Source organism: Cucumis melo, chromosome 11 (genome assembly GCF_025177605.1).
Source record: "Cucumis melo cultivar AY chromosome 11, USDA_Cmelo_AY_1.0, whole genome shotgun sequence".
NCBI classification, from domain to species: Eukaryota; Viridiplantae; Streptophyta; class Magnoliopsida; order Cucurbitales; family Cucurbitaceae; genus Cucumis; species Cucumis melo.
In genome coordinates, this window is record NC_066867.1 from 14,909,310 (window position 1) to 14,925,762 (window position 16,453).

The window sequence follows — 16,453 nt, forward strand, 5'->3', positions numbered from 1 at the left end:
AAAGGAAGACATAGAAGGTATAGGAGGCATAAAAATTCAATTCCTCTTACTAGTACGTAGAAGGACCTAGTTACTACTTACTACGGTTACTTTGTTATTTGTTCTTGGGATATTCTAGAATATATTTCATACATTCTCATATTTGATCATCTTTAATTGCTTCTGAGCGCTGTTTTGTTATGCGGGATCCTAACAGTTTTTCAGCTTCGAGAAGAAATGGTAGAATGAGACTTAGTGGATGTCATAGAGGCGCTTTACTTGGGGTGTGGGTTGAATATCCTTTCGTAAGCAAAAAACAGTAGACTTTTCTACCATTTTTGCTCGTGCACCCAGAATTCTTGCTGAGTAGGACTATCATATCACTATCGACATAACAGCATTGCAAAATCCTCTAATGCATAACATTTTGTTCTCCAATTATGGCTCTTCTCTTCATTCTTGATGTGAGTTGATTTTCAAGTTAATAAATGCTTTTGCTCGACTGGATTTGGATAAGATGTAGGTTTTGAGTGCTTTGATGAAATGAATTTTCGTTTTTGCAATAGTTGTTTGGTTGGTTTTTGACTTCGAGGTGAAAACTATGAACAGTGAACAATGTAGGGTATGTTTATTCTTTTAGAATTTGAAAAGTAATTTTCAAAACTGGAAAGAAGCTGTCGATTAGATTCTGTGTTTTGATGCACCTGCCGCCTAAGTTTAAGACTTTAGTTTCCGAATGATTAATCACATGAGGCTTGGGTTTGTTTGTAGGATGAAGTTGTGAAGTTATCGCCCCATGCTCGAGCGATCAGAGATGTCGAAGACGAGGAGCTCCGAAGCTTCTTTTACGGAATGTCTCCGTGGCAGGTAAATGCTTTACTCTCTCCTCTCCCACTTGCTAGCCTTTTGAACGAACTCCTAGTTATGTTGATCAATATCTGATACAAAACCTGTTAGTTCGGTGTTTGCACAAGAAGAGAGAAAGCTTTTGTTTATTGTGTTCCAACTCTTGCAGTTCATTCTTATCGTGGCTGCTAGCTCAGTGGGGGAGGAGCTCTTTTACCGGGCAGCCGTTCAGGTTTGTACTTTTGATATTTAGACATTTTGTCCCCTTGACTTCAACTCCGACCAAAGTTAATTTTTGCTTTGATTCATTAGTTTCTATATGTACGATTGTTGGATGTTGATTGAATTTCAGTCATAAGGACTAAATATTAAATAACATTTCTATTCCCTTAACTCTCTAGGGAGCATTGGCTGATATATTCTTAAGGAGTCCTGATATTGGAGCTGACGTTCAAGGAATGGCATCTTTGGTATTGCAAAATTACCCCTTTTGTGGATTATGACGAATTCTACCTGTTCACTTGTCTCGTAGTCGTGGTTTTTCTCTTCATCTTATAAATTTGTACCGTGCTCTCTTGATTATAGACCGGGGTGCTACCTCCATTCGTACCATTTGCACAAGGATTTGCAGCTTTTATCACAGCTGCGCTTACCGGTTCACTCTATTACGTTGCTGCATCACCGAAAGGTTGATATTCCATCAAATCATTTGCACAACGTTCAGTTTTCAGTTTGGTTGACTGTCTCCAGTTTAATGAATACCTTGTTTTTTTTTCTCCAGATCCTACTTATGTAGTTGCTCCAGTTTTGCTATATATTTTCTTATGTTTCTCTATTATTTATGTTTATATATATTTTCTTACCTTTCTCTATTATTTTTTTCCCTTATCAGGTTGCATCGTCTTTGAATTCCTCCTACTCCTACATATTGAACAGTAGCTCCAATGTCTTTACATGGTCTGGAAGCCTTACAAACTCAGATAATCAAGAACTTGTTGAGCGGTTGTTGGATTTGATAAAGGTTTGCATAATTTTTTCTCACCTTGCGCACAGAGTTTGGCTTCTTAACATTCTTGACAAATATGTTCTGTATGAATTAAACCTGGTTATATAAATTTGGTGCATCTCTCCACATCCATATGACATTCTATGGTTAGCTATAAACATCTCACTTTGGCAAGAGAAGTCTCGCTCATGTGAGTTCAAGTATTGTTTAGCCAGACTGGCCAAAATTCATTTTAAATTGGCTCTTTGACCAAATGGTTCACATTTTACTTATTGTTTTACCTCGTTACATTTTCTGATTGCTTTCTAACTTGAGTTTCAATTGTCAGCAGCCCAATGTGCAATCTAGATCACAAAAGGAAGGCTCAGAATCTGAACAATTTTGGAATTTGCTGGGAGGCAAATCTGAATATCCTAGCCAAAAAATCAGTCGAGATGCTGAGAGTGATCCTCACCTATTTTCTTGTATTTTATCAAGAGGTCTGTATAATTCCTCCTGCTAGTGAAAATTTTATGCTTTATCTTGTAAACTTTGCTATACTCCTAATTCTAAATCTGACCCCCTTTCCTGTGAACTTTTTGGGTGAGCATAGGCTCCTTGGGAGACCCTCCAGAATGTGTCCTGAGGAGTTTTGGTTATTAAATTCCTTTCTTGCAATCGGTCCTAGCTTGATATTGTTGTTTTTTATTTTTCTTCCGAGTTATTGGATATTTTTCTTCTTGTTGGGATCATCTGTTTGCGGAAAGAATAATCCTATTATTATCGTAACAATATGTTTTCTTTTATGCTTTACATGTTCATGAAAAGATTCCTTGCTTTGTTGTGACCATTTATATGGGGTTGTTTTGAGAAATGGCAGGTCCACATCGACGAGATGTTAATGAGAAGAGAGATTGTTTGTTCTGATATTTTGATATTTTGATATTTCTACTAGCAACTAGGTCATAACATTGTTACTTATCAATTCAACCATCCATCTTCATGTCTTTTACAGGGAGTTATCACTAAACAAATGACTGCAATAGAAGAAATGGTTGCAAGTGAGTACAATTAGCCAGACCCTCATCTTTGTGACAAGATCTTGAAGTTGGTCATTTGTGAAGCGTTCTACTTTTCTTTCTTTCTTTTTTTCCAAAGGATGATCAGTGTAATAATTAAGCTTCATAATTTCTGTGTTTGGATCCAAGTTGTATATAAATGTCACATTATTAAGATTTCATTTTGTATATGTACAAGTAAAAGATTTCGTTTTTAACTATTTGGTGTCATACAAAATGGACAATAATGCAAGGATTTAATAAAAATAAATTTGAAAAAACGACATTAAAGACAGCTTTAATGTCGGTTAAAAAAAAATTAAAGACATCTTTAATGTCGGTGGAAAAACGACATTAAAGATGTATCATAAGTGACATTAAAGGCATATTTAATGTCGGTTATCCACCGACATTAAAGATGAACCGACATTAAAGGCCTTCAATAACACCTTCAAAGATGTCGGTTTATAACCGACATTGAAGGGCTTTAATGTCGGTTTATAACCGACATTAAAGATGTCTTTAATGTCGGTTATAAACCGACATTGAAGCCCAACCGACATTAAAGCCCTTTAATAACGCTCGCAAAGATGTCGGTCGCCAAGCGACATTAAAGGCCTTTAATGTCGGTTTTAAACCGACATTAAAGGCCAAATTTCTTGTAGTGTACATATGTCGAGTTAACACAATAACAACAATTTTAGCACAACAAGATCTCATCGTCGAGAAGTGTCTTACAATTATGCTTTTCTCTCGACATTTATGGAAACAATTTCATGATAATATTAAATAGACAAGGTAAAAGATGACTATATACTTCTTCGAAAGGTGGTTCTAAACAGAAAATTGTGCTAGCTTTAAAGTCTTTTAATAACGTTAAAAATCGCAAACTTTTACTAAACCTAAATCGTGTTAGTTCTCATGAATTTAATATTTATTCTAGTGTTTTTACAAGAAAATCAGCAACTTAAATTCCCAAAACGATTATGTTGGGAAATGAGCTTCAAAAGAAAGCAAGCAAAATAAGATAAAAAACAGGAAGAAAGAAGTTGTTAATGATCATACTGTTGCAACATTACAGAAAATGATGCGTGTTGACGCCAAAATTAAGGGTATTGCGTCCTGACGCTACCCCATTTTCTACAATGTACCTACTTACTCCTTCCCTAGAATCGCGACACTATACCATCAGGTTTTCCTATAAATAGGACTAAGATTTCTTCCTTTTGATAATCCCAAGGTTCTTTAAATTGGCTTAGAGAGCAAAATCAAGGTTTCTCCACTTTTATTCTCTTACTCTTTATCTTTATGTAATTTTTGTTTTCTTTTATAATTTAAGTTTGGTGATTACTCACTTGAACATTTTGTCTATGAAATTTAGAATTCGGTAGCTTTATTTTAATTTTTTTGGAACAATTTCTATGATGTTTTTGTGAGACTTACTTCTAATTTATGACTAACATCTTGTTTCAGGATTTTACTCTAACCATATTATTAGAAATTACATATTCATATTGACTGACGTTCAATGTTGATTATACAATTTGCATGCTTTCATTTAATCTGTATTTAGGCTATGAAAGACCTAGAAGCAAAAATGTTAGATTACTTGCTTAGCGTGTTTGTGAATAAAGGTTCATTTCTTATAACTAACAATTCAAATTTAATTTCCACGTCTTATCCAATATTGTATCTTATAACAAATATAACAAATTTATATTTTATAAAATTTTATTTCAGAAAATCAAAATAATTAATTCTTTTATTATAGAAAATAAAAATAATTAATTCTATGCATTTCAATCGAGCATAAATAGTCTAATCCTTGTACAAGTACAATGTACATGTTATTAAAACTAGTATAACAAAATACGAAATAAGCCAATAAATGTTTGTTTTTTTAATACAAATTAGAACTGAATATATGAACTAGAAACTTTTTGGTCTTCAAGTACATACAACTATTGAATTAAATTCTTATTGGCAATTTATTTTACTCTTTTAAATTTTAATATGATTTGACAAGTAAATCATATTTAATATGGTATATCAATGGTAAAATAGATAATATATGTTTATATTTCTGTATATGAATAGACTAAATTTAATGAGAGAAAAGTATATGATGAATATTGTTAACATACTGAGAATGAAATATATCATTCGAAATGACATACTTGAGTATAAGATTAGTATTTCAATTTTAGGTAAGAACTCGTTCAAAAAGCATTTCTTGTTAGCTTGGTAAGAACTCGTTCGGAAAGCATTTCTTGTTATATCATAAAGCTATATCATTGGTGTATCGATAATATATCATCATTCACTTAAAATACAGTGCAATACAAAATATTATATTCATTTAAATTTAACAACGATGTATCGTCTGTATATTACATTAGTCATTAAAAATTCATTGCAAGTATATCATTTTAAATATATACAACGCAGTATTAATAATATATCAATTACAATAATTTTATACTAAATTTAAAGTTTAACATTAGTTTATCAATACTATATCCGTCTCACCTGAAGAATAAAATAAACCACTCTTTAAAAGAGTTTTCTTTTTCGAAAAAATAAATATTTCGAGGTCTGATGGTAAAGCGAAACTTTTCAAAAGTAAAATTGAAAACAATTTAACCTAAAATTAAACCATAAATTTGACATACACAAGGAGTCAAATACTTGCCTTCAGTGTATTTCTAAAAATAATAATAATAAAAAAAATAATAATAATGTTAACATTAAAAGCAAAAACAAAAATGTGGAAAAGAAATGAATAACATGGAAAATATCAATAGAGAAAGCTCAATCGGTCTTTCTTTCAAAGAAATACAATGAAATGGTATACAAAAATGGAAGGGCAAAAAAAAAAAGAAAAAAAAAACAATGGTGAATCAAATTTCAACTAGCAATTTGACTGGTAGAAGCGCTCAATCAAAACTTGATCGATGGCACTAAGAAACGAAGGCAACTCTTTCTTTTTCTTTTTTCTTTTTTTTTTTCATGGGATTTGATATTGGTGGGAGAGAGGTAGTAGATATTTGCATTCTAAAGATAGGTTGGGATTCATGTAACTAGAAATAACTATCCCATCATCTTTCACTTCACTCCATATATAATGTAACAGCTCCAAAGACTATTTGCCTAAGAAACTTGCTAAGCTCAAAAGAAAGAAAAGAAGTATCAGACATTTCACCAACAACCAAAATGTTACCGAAAATCATCCGCTCCCCGAGCGCACTGGTGGTGTGTTGTTTGGCTGTTTCTAATCTATCTTAACTGATGAAAATAGGTAGTGAACAAAGTAGAAAGACATTAAGAAGCCGATGGTGCCTGTTGATAACATAATAGCCGTTGCCATGATCAATGAATAACCGAGATAAAGAATAGCTGAGACCGGACCGCTCAAACTCTGCAGCTCAAAGACCAAGTAGTGGATGGAATAAAGGAAGACATAAAGAGCAACGGAGCCAGAAGCAAAGAAAGCCTTCCACCACCATCGCCAATCTTCCACACAGAGATGCATGTAGGTAAGGACGACTGATACTTCAGCACACACAATAACCAACAAAGACAAAACTATCAGTAGGAAACCGAAAACATAATAAAATCTTCCAAGCCAGATGCTAGAAAGGATAAAGAAGAGTTCGATGAAAAGGGTTCCAAAGGGAAGGGTCCCAGCTCCAAGAATGAGAAGCCAAGATGGATACTTTCGAGCAGGAATTTCCCTAGGAATCTGGTTAGTTCTAACGGGAAACTGAATTTCCTCTGCTCGTGTGCCAAAGAATCCTCCAAGCAGGGTGAGTGGCACAGATATGCAAAACCAGAGAGCCAAGAGTTCAAAATATAGTGAGATGGGAATGGCACCAGTACTTTTGCTACTCCAAAGTATAAAGTTCAGTATGGTAAGAATGACGAAGACAATCCCAGGAAAGAAGCAAGCAACCGACCAGGAAACCGACCTCCACCCTTCTGACGTTCCTTTAATGGTTCTCCATGCTCGTACACCAACATAACCTGCAATAATCCCAAGGAACAGATAAAGAATAATCATCCCTGTCAGTAGCATTCCTCTTGAAGCTGGTGACATGAAGCCAAATGCTGTACAAACAACAGTAACAACTGCCATCCCCAAAATTTGAACCCCATCACCAACCATCACACAGAGCAGCTTCGAACAATCGGGTTCCCTGAACACATCTCCAACCACTAGTTTCCATCCTGAGAGCTCCTCGTTCATCTGCGCTTGAGATTCTTTGTCCAACTCCTCATACCTTGTCAAATCTCTTCTCACAGTCCTTAAGAATATGACAAAAACTATACCTGCTAAGAAGAAGATTACCATTAGAGAATTCAAAATGGAGAACCAGTGTACTTTGGAACCCTCCATTCTCAAATATGCATCCCATCTTGATGGCCACCGTATATCACTCTTGACAAACTGCACCTCATAAGTGAATGACACTCGCTCTTTCTCCCTGATGATCTGGGACTTATCAAGTTCTTTAGGACAGTCTACCCCTGTGATATTTTCAAGCATTTCATACTTTGTCATCACTTCAGGATCATGTTTAATACTACAAGGTTGCACCTGAAATCCAACAATCTCAAATCCAGAAGACTTCTTCCGTTCGGTTTGCGTAATCACACCCATACCTTCTTCCCCAGTGCCAATTATTTCCACGCCACTCCCTTCATACTCATGAACCAATACTGTGAACTTCAGATGATTGATAATGTAATCATCCTCACTATTTGATGGTGTATACCCAACCGGAAACCCAGTCCACTGGATTTTAACTCCATTTTGTTCAGTAAATCTCATGGCAGGTAAATTATCCAGTATCATGTTAACCTGATAGAGATCACGGGTTCTGTGTTTCAAAAGCTTCACTTGATCCTCACTCAAAGGCTCGGTAGTACAGAGGTAGACTGTTTCATTTACATTCATACGGAAACGATAAGGAGAGTTGTCAATCTGATCACCCATAAGCAGCTCCCCAAGATTCTCTGCACTTTTCTTGACACCACCCCGTGGTTTGCAGTAGGGGAGACTGTAATAGTTGAAGGGAAGCTCGGTTTCAATGGAAGTTAAGGAATTGACCTTTGCAAATATAGGATCCTCAGAGGAGTAAACATTCATGTAGCTTCCGGGAAGATAGAAGGCATCGCAATGATAGGCGAGAACAAGAAATACAAGGAAAACCCGACAGATTGAGGGCTTCCTCGAACTGGAGGAGGCCATTGGAAACTGAAAGAAATGCGGCAATCTCATTACCAATCCAAGAAAACTTAAAAGATCCATTCAGTAGCAAAAGCAAGAGCAATTTAAATCATAAGACAACAAGAAGAGAGAAACGAGATCTACAGAAAAAAAAAATGTACGATACTCAGAACAAAATAATTATTGAACGCATTAGATCTGAAATATTTAGCGGTTGCATGGAAGAAAGGAATGAGATTCAAGGAAAATATTTGTCAAATGGAAGGAAAACAATGTTAAGAACACGCTGGGAAATGACAAATTCCGATAAAATTCAAATTACACAAACAGTGATGAAATGAAAAATGGAATCAATCGCAGATAAACAAAGTGCCTTAGAATCAAAAATTCCTTAGAATCAAAAATTGAAGACATATAGCAAAAAAATAGGCAAAAAAGATGAGATCTAGGTCGAGAACTTACCACCGACGCGGTGCGAGATACTCAGGAAGCGCAACGGACGATACAGAGTGAGTATTTTGTTGGGGGTTCTTGATTTTTCGTTGCACTGGGAATTAACATTCCATTCCTCAAAATCTTTAATATATATATATCTATATTCTTTCTTAAGAAAATAAATTAGATAACTAAAAACATACGTGATAACTTCGTTAATGTATATTTTTGCTAAAATGTACTAGTAATGGTAAATTTAAAAAATAACAATAATAAACACATATAATAAAGTTTAAAGCACTACTTCTTTGTATACAATGTTTTTTTTGTTACATTTCCAACATTTGAATTTGTATAATATTTTCCTTTCTCTATAACATTATTGAACTTTTTGATCAATTCATTGTATAGACTAATTTGTATTTTTGTTGCCCGAAAAAAGAAAACATATTATATTTTGTATATTAAGTAAATTGTTGTATAAATATAATTTTAAGTAATAAAGTTAGAGCCTAAAAAATAAACTATATTTAAATCTTAATAAATAATATTATTAACCATTAGATTAGAATTAGGAAGGAAGTGATAAACAATTAAATTTAACAAATATGTATGATTACCTTTTCATCTACGACAATAAATTCAAATACCTCTAGATTTGAAACTCCAAATTTCTAGAACTTTTGGCAATTGTTAAGCCTAGAGAAAATGAGATTTAAAGGAAGTACAATCCTCGTAAAAGTATTAAGGTTCTACACACAAAGAAGGAAAGAATTGGGAAATTTTTGGCTAAGTGTCAAAAAAGAAAATGCTAGGTGTTTAGATGTTAGGATTTTAAATTTAAGTTTTGGTTAAGACATTTATTCATTTATTTAGTTTGAAGTTTCGTAGACTATGTTTTAAGACTTTTGAAATTGATTTGAATTAGAGCTCGAAGACGATTTTATTATATTTTGAGTTTTAATAAATTTTGAACAGGGTCTTTATTGAGTCTTTATGATTGGATGTCGTGTCGTAGTAGTAAGTAATGACCTCAGCTTAGACTGAAAAGTTGGGTCGTTACAGTTGGTCTATATCCGTGGACACAGAAATATATCTACAGTGAGAAAAGTTCAACTGTGAATCTTTAGTGGAGTGTACACACAGTTAACGAATATTGATTAACGTGGTTAATGAGTTTAGCTAATTAACCTCATATCGTTATAACTTCTGATCTGTAGGTTCATTAAGTCCCCTTCCTAGCTCGTAAAAGTAATGAGATTTAATTGTATTGGTTGTAATTTGAAATGTTCTAATTTACTTTAGGAATTAATATAATGTATGATGATACATTGTAACATAAAATTTATATCTTAATTAAACTTTATTATATAAATTTAATTTTAGATATGATTCAAAATTAATTTATGAGAGAATAAAATATTTAAATGAGTTAAAATATTAATTTAATGTGAATTAGATTTATATTAAAATTATAAGTTAAAGTTTAATGTGTATATGATACATATGAAAACTATAGGATATAAGAGAAATTTATATTTGAATATGATTCAAATTTAGATTAAATTAAATATAAGATATTTAAATTAACAATTAATTAATTGGAGAATTAATTAATAGTTTAGTTTAATTTAATTTAATTTAATTAATTAAAGTAAAACTATAGGTTATCCGAGAGATATTCATTTAAATATGATTTAATTAATTATTTACTTAATTAATTAATTTAATAATAATATTAATTTATTAAATTAATAGGGAATGTGAGTGGTTTTCTCGCGTTCCCATTTTCTCTCAACTTCCCTCTTTATCATAGGGAGATACTAGTACACAAGATAGAACAGTTCTATGATTTTGCGTATTTTACAAAATTCTCTCTAGAAGAAAAACTCTCTAAGAATTCCCTTTCAATTGGTTCCTATAAACCAAAATTTCAACCTAGAAAATAGGGAGGTCTTCAAGTGGTGGTGCTTCAATTTGGCGTTTGGTAGATTCAAAGTCGTCAATTTGGGTATGTATTCCTCTGTAATTCTCCGTAATTCAAATTTTTATAAGCATGCTTAGCCTTATAATAGAAATTAGTTTCTGTATAATTTTGTCAATCCACTAGTATTTTCAGAATCACAATTAAATTGTGCCAAGGTCTCTGTCAAGTTTTTTCACTGTACAAGGGCTCGCATCCCTTCACGATAAACAAGGCATGAGACAAAGCTAGGTGTTTCATGATTGGTATGCCAGGAAGTCATGGAGATTAGCTAGACATTTTGGCAAGCTACGTGACTAATTAAGGGCATTTGGTTTAAAGCTAATTCATGTGTCCTAATTAAATTACATGCAATTTTGTGGTCAGGGTGGAGGTGGATTAAAAAAGAATAAAAGGTGGATTAAGCAAGCAGGATGTGTCAACTCATTTCCATGCAAGGCTTCACTATAAATAAGCAACTTCACACAAGGAATTCTCACAATCCACTCGTTCCATTTACCTCAAATTGCTCTCAAAAGTTCAGAAATTGTGTCTAAATTTTAGAACTAGGCTACTGAAAAAATTGGATGCGAAAAGATTGGCGTTTAGACTAAGGAAAGGCGAGAAGGTCATTTTAGAGGAGAATCTGAGCAAGGTGCAATTCTAGAAGGCTTCATAGCATGTCTTTTAGAATTTGGTTATGAAATTTTGAGTAAGAAAATTGTCATTTTAGAGCAACTTTGTAGAAGAAGGTTTGGCCAAAATAGTTATGGATTTTAAGTTAAGATTTTTCAAAGTCGAGTCATGTTTCTAGACAAAAATGAAGTTCTGAGTAGTGGCCAAGTGTCACGTATGTTTAGGCGAGATAAACATGGTTTTATTTTCATAGAGGTTATTTTGGGCTTATTTGAGGCACACCACAAGGTCGTGGCACAGCCGAGTGACAAGGGATACAATTAGGCTACGGGAATAACCTTGTGAAGAGGTTAGCGTGCAGGGCTGCATGCGTAGCACAATATGTGCAAAGCACGCATGAGGGGCGTGTGACACCCCTCATTGTGGTTAGCACACGGGAAGGCCTGCCTAGGCCATGCGCACGCAAAGCGCAACCACCATGCTATTGGGTGCCCAAAGGCCATTTTGGGCTGTTTTGTTATTTTTGAAAATTTTAAGAAATTTGTTTTATGCTTTCATGATCAAAGGATTATTTAAGGATTAAATGTGAATTTTTTAGATCAAGGAGGATTTAAAGAAAGTTCCAGAATAAGGATCCATTCAAGTACTGACTAACACATTGATTTGAAAACTATTTATAAGCATGGTTTTCAAGTTATTATTCAAAGATATGTTTTATGATAAATTATTGTTGAACTGATTTCTCAAATTAAACTATGCTGTGTTTGAATGATTTACTGATGAACTATGAAAGCAAAGGAAATGTTTCAATGTTTTTCTATATGTTTTATCCTAGTCCGGATATTCCATGAAACCTATTGTATACATGTGGTTAACTCCATAATGATGGTAGGGTTGATAAGCCTATAGTTTATGGGCCATGAGGAAGGGTATATCATTATGCCGTAAAGGAGGAGGATTACAGTGAAAGTTGTTTCCTATCGACTATTCTGTCTATGGAGAAAAAGGTTTAATATTGCTTGTGTCTATGGATCATGTCTTCCAAAAGCTATGCAAAAGTTCAATGTTCAAGTATCATGTTATGAAATGATTGTTTATTGATAAATGATATTCAAGCTTAAGTTTTATGTTATACTGTTTATGAAAACTTGTTTTATAAAATAGTTGCTCACTAAGTCTTTTGATTTACTCTTTCAAAACATTTTCCCTCTTCCAGGTACAAATTGTAAATCTTCATGAGCTAAACATACTGCTGTCAGGCCAATTAGTTTTCAGTCATGAAATGAAATGATTAATTGGAAATGTTTTAATGTCAAGGGTCCGCTAGAATTGTTTCAAAGGTGGATGATTTCAGTTAACGTCACACCACCTTCTGAATCCAAAGCAGGTGATTCGAGAGGGAGTGTAACATAACACTTCTCCCTTTTTAGTTTTATAAATGTTTTACGAATAACACTCCATTTGAGGCTCCACTTGTTTTGAAAAGGTTTCAAACCTCATATTAGCAAATACTTCATTAAGTCTCCAGTGTTAAAGTGAAAATAAAAATGAACTTACAAAATAATAGAATGCAACAAAATGTAAATATTAGCATTACCGTAAATCAATTTTTTCTTTGAATTGGCACAAAAAATGAGTACATAAAACTTGAAAGCAACAAAAAATTTGGATAACAAATTTAATTCATATGAATATATATTTGAAAAAGTTATGAGATAATCAATAAAACCTTTAGTTAATTCTAAAGTAATTAATAGTTGTAATATCTAGAAGAACAACGAAAGTAAATAACACTCGAAGCTTCGATAACCCAGTTCGGTGAATACCACCTATGTTTAGAGAACTTTACACGGCTCAGATGAGTAATATTATTAAAATTCACAGTTGTCAATATTGATCAATGCAATAAGGAACATTCTTCTCATGTATATGACTATCTTTAAGTACAAAATAACTTAAAGAATTCAGGCTTCCCCTGAATGTATGAATGAATCTTCTTCAAGATAACTTCACACTCCCTCTGAGTTGAAGATAAACTCTTGATCATCAATTCTTCTTTCATATTACTCATCATTAATCTCATCGCAGATCAACATGTTGAAATCATAGTTAGTTAATCGTACTACCTTCTTTCGCTCACAGCTCTGCAACACTTTTCGACTAGTAGCAAAATAATTTCTCTGTGTCCATGAGAACATTTTGGCTCAAGCTCCATAATATATATATGTATATATATATATATATATTGTCAAAGAAAATCTCAAAAAGATATTTATAAAAGATTCCTAAAATAAAGGAAGATCTTTTATCTTTTTGAAATTAAATATCTCATTAAATAATAAAAGAATCTCATTAATTCTTTTTTACAAAATTCCAACAAACTCCCCCTTTTATCAAAAAGAGGATATTCCTTTTCAACTTCAAGTCAGTGCTTTACAAAAGCTTCCCATAATGCAAGAGTTAGGAGACGACCACTTTATCAAACATATGTCAACACACCAGATCAACTCACTCATAAGGAGAAATTAGTAACCATAAGCTTTTGACGATCATCATTTCATTTCTTTAATTTATACCAAAATGACAACAGCAAAAACACAACAATAAACATCATATAAGCTCGTATGAGCTTTTGATGATCATCATTTCATTTATTTAATTCATACCAAAAAGACAGAAATAAACATCATATAAGCTCGTATGAGCTTCTTACATCTTTAAAACAATAAGAAAAAAAAGAAGAAAAATCTTTAAAACTTCATCAGAAACAGCTTCAAAACTTCAACAGCTACTCATGCCCCCTAAACTTCCCAACCGCTTTTCTCCCCCTTTGAACTGAAAAGAAACACTACTCCGAAGCTGAAACAGCTGTACTAGAGGAAGGGATAAGAGTCTTCAGATGTCTAACAAGTGAATCAACCTCCAATCTTCTATTAAATAGAAAATTTATAGATGTAGAAAGAGCTCGAGATTCAGCTGTAAGCGTGTTGATGATTTTGGAGGCTAAATCACGATGAACAATGAACCCTTTAGCATTCTCATCTATATCATCAGTGTCAAACACACGGAGGTTCCTGGAGGGCCTTATATCATGTTCTAAGTCAGGAACATGACTTCTTTAAAATAGTATGTAGCTTAATGACAATGTCTTTGGGTTAGGACCAGGAGCTAGGACCAGGAGCATCACTTACGGTCAAGATATCAACATTCAGATGAACCACTAGACTTGAGAAGAATCGAGGTAAAGGATAGGAATCTTCACACCGAATGTTTCAACATGTCTTCATAACTGATTATATATAAAGAGGCTAGCATCAACTGAATCATCATTGCATATTTGATAAAAAAGAGTCCCTAGAGCAACATAAACACTGGAAGCATGTGAGGAAGGGAACCAATTAGCAATACCAATCTTATGAAGAATGGCATATTTGATACTCAGTAAGACAGCTGGAATCTCATTTACTGGCCATACAGACAAAGTTCCTCTAGATAGGATTGAAGCCAAAATATCATTAGATAGATGTGAATAAATAAAGCCAGACTCCACAGTGTTTCCCAAGAACCCATTGATTATAGCAGGAGAAATTTTAAACTTTGAACCTCGAATATGCACAGTCTGATAGTCAGGGCTGCTTGGGTTATAGAATTTTGAAAGTAAATTAACGATAAACCCCTTTATCAGTTGGGGATAAAACGGACCAACGTTGGAAATAGTCTATAACACTTAAGAAAGAATAATGCTTATCAGAAACATTTATGTCATCTTCAATCCGACTCTACACTACATACTTCCATCTTTACACACTTTCTTCGAGATGAAATGAGATTCCATCAATGGGTACAGATAGAATATTTGGTGATATCTTTTTCCGACCAATTTTGGTAGTTACCATATGATGACTCTTTTGTGTTTTCTTCACTTCCAGTTTCAGGTCTACACGAGGTTATTCAAGTTCAACGGAGGAACACTCATGTTGGGTTCAACACTAGCAGGTGCACTATTATCATTTGGTTCAACATTTTTACCAACATTCTCATTAATGTTCTCACCAACGTTATCAGTAGGCTGACTCACAAGATCAAGATTAGGAATAGATTGTTGAACTTCAACAAAAGGACTGGACTGAACAAGAGACCTAAAGGTGGGGAATGACCAGTTTGTTCAAGATTTTTGTATGTGGTAGACGGCTGACCAAGAGTTAGAACAATGACATTATAAGAGGAAGAACTACTATCAGAATGCACTAAAGGGACAAGAGCATCAACAACAATAGACCCAACTTTAGAAAATAAACCCTTCTTCAACAACCTGGCTAATGGAACATCATCTCTCTCATCTAAATCTATTTTAGAGATACGAGACTCAGAGACAACCAGTTCATATTCGACATTATCAACAAGTACACCAGCAACATTCTCATCATGCAAGGACACGCTTGAGCTATCAGAAAGAGTTACCTGATTCTTCTCTGATGGCAACCAATAGGATCTTTGAGAAGCAGCGAGAGTCTGTTGGAATTTATGTCCTAAAACTCGTAGTTTGTAGTTAAAACTATATTTTATTCACTAAAGTGGTTATTATGACTTATTAGTGAAAATAGAATACTATAATCTTAAATCCAATTAACTAAGGTCTCGAGGCTATGTAGTGTACACTTGCTCTTTATGTAGAGACATAAACATAGATCAAGTTCGAGTTTATAGCCCAAATGGTCTATAGTGTATGAATAAGGTTGGGCGCCTTATTTTGGAAACGCTATGGATGCGGCCTGCTTTGTAGTTAGTACAAACAAAGTGATCTTAAATCGTTCATGTAGAGACATGAAAGTGGGGGCATCCTATGTAAAGAGTTTACATAAGACTGGAACCAAGAAATAGTCACTTTTAAGTTATAACATCGTTGACTATATAAACTGACTATTTTGATTATTATGACCTAGGTAGCTTAATCTTAATCTTGAGCTAACTATGAACTTCTGTTCAAACAGTATTATCCATAGATCTGCATGGGTGATGACAGCTCAATGTCGCTAGCCCAACAAGCCTCCCATTTTAGGGGTAAGATCGAGTGGATGGCTAGGGACATAAGGTGCAAGATGAAATTCACTCCTACCCACTTTAGGGTTAGCAGATAGGTTGTTTCTTTAAAGATTGAATCCAATTCTTGAACAAGGGATTCCACCCTCTCATTGGCCCGAGAGGGATTCGGTTTATAGGTTGGACCTTACACCAAATGTTCTTTGTGTAAAATGGTATTTTGATCCAGTTGAGATTACGAATAACTTGTGAAAGATTAACTTACAATCATGGTTATATCA

The 16,453-nt window shown here is 33.7% G+C and overlaps 2 protein-coding genes across 3 annotated transcripts; one reads left to right on the forward strand and one right to left on the reverse strand.

Moving 5' to 3' along the window:
• The first annotated feature begins 413 nt into the window (after positions 1 to 413).
• Positions 414 to 3,086, forward strand: LOC127143989 (uncharacterized). Of its 2 annotated transcripts, none has more exons than XM_051079317.1 (8): positions 414 to 443; positions 751 to 846; positions 995 to 1,057; positions 1,227 to 1,295; positions 1,411 to 1,513; positions 1,607 to 1,846; positions 2,160 to 2,310; positions 2,826 to 3,086. In XM_051079317.1, the coding sequence occupies exons 1-6, from the start codon at positions 420 to 422 to the stop codon at positions 1,762 to 1,764; spliced, it is 513 nt and encodes a 170-aa protein (XP_050935274.1). In that variant the 5' UTR covers positions 414 to 419; the 3' UTR covers positions 1,765 to 1,846; positions 2,160 to 2,310; positions 2,826 to 3,086. The 2 variants fall into 2 exon arrangements, with proteins under 2 accessions (XP_050935274.1, XP_050935273.1); XM_051079316.1 differs by having other exon boundaries at positions 2,163 to 2,310.
• A 2,561-nt stretch (positions 3,087 to 5,647) lies between these two features.
• LOC103490430 (transmembrane 9 superfamily member 12) lies at positions 5,648 to 8,695 on the reverse strand. The gene is made up of 2 exons (XM_008449922.3): positions 8,561 to 8,695; positions 5,648 to 8,125 (listed from the first exon to the last, which is right to left on the reverse strand). The coding sequence occupies exon 2, from the start codon at positions 8,117 to 8,119 to the stop codon at positions 6,140 to 6,142; it is 1,980 nt and encodes a 659-aa protein (XP_008448144.2). The 5' UTR covers positions 8,120 to 8,125; positions 8,561 to 8,695; the 3' UTR covers positions 5,648 to 6,139.
• Positions 8,696 to 16,453: the final 7,758 nt, after the last annotated feature.

Bases quoted from the DNA above. Each gene is read 5' to 3' on its own strand.
- LOC127143989 (XM_051079317.1), top strand. From the start codon at position 420: ATGGCTCTTCTCTTCATTCTTGAT. The intron at 847-994 runs GTAAATGCTTTA...CAACTCTTGCAG, and splicing joins ACGGAATGTCTCCGTGGCAG to TTCATTCTTATCGTGGCTGC. The intron at 1,296-1,410 runs GTATTGCAAAAT...TCTTGATTATAG, and splicing joins TTCAAGGAATGGCATCTTTG to ACCGGGGTGCTACCTCCATT.
- LOC103490430 (XM_008449922.3), bottom strand. From the start codon at position 8,119: ATGGCCTCCTCCAGTTCGAGGAAGCCCTCAATCTGTCGGGTTTTCCTT.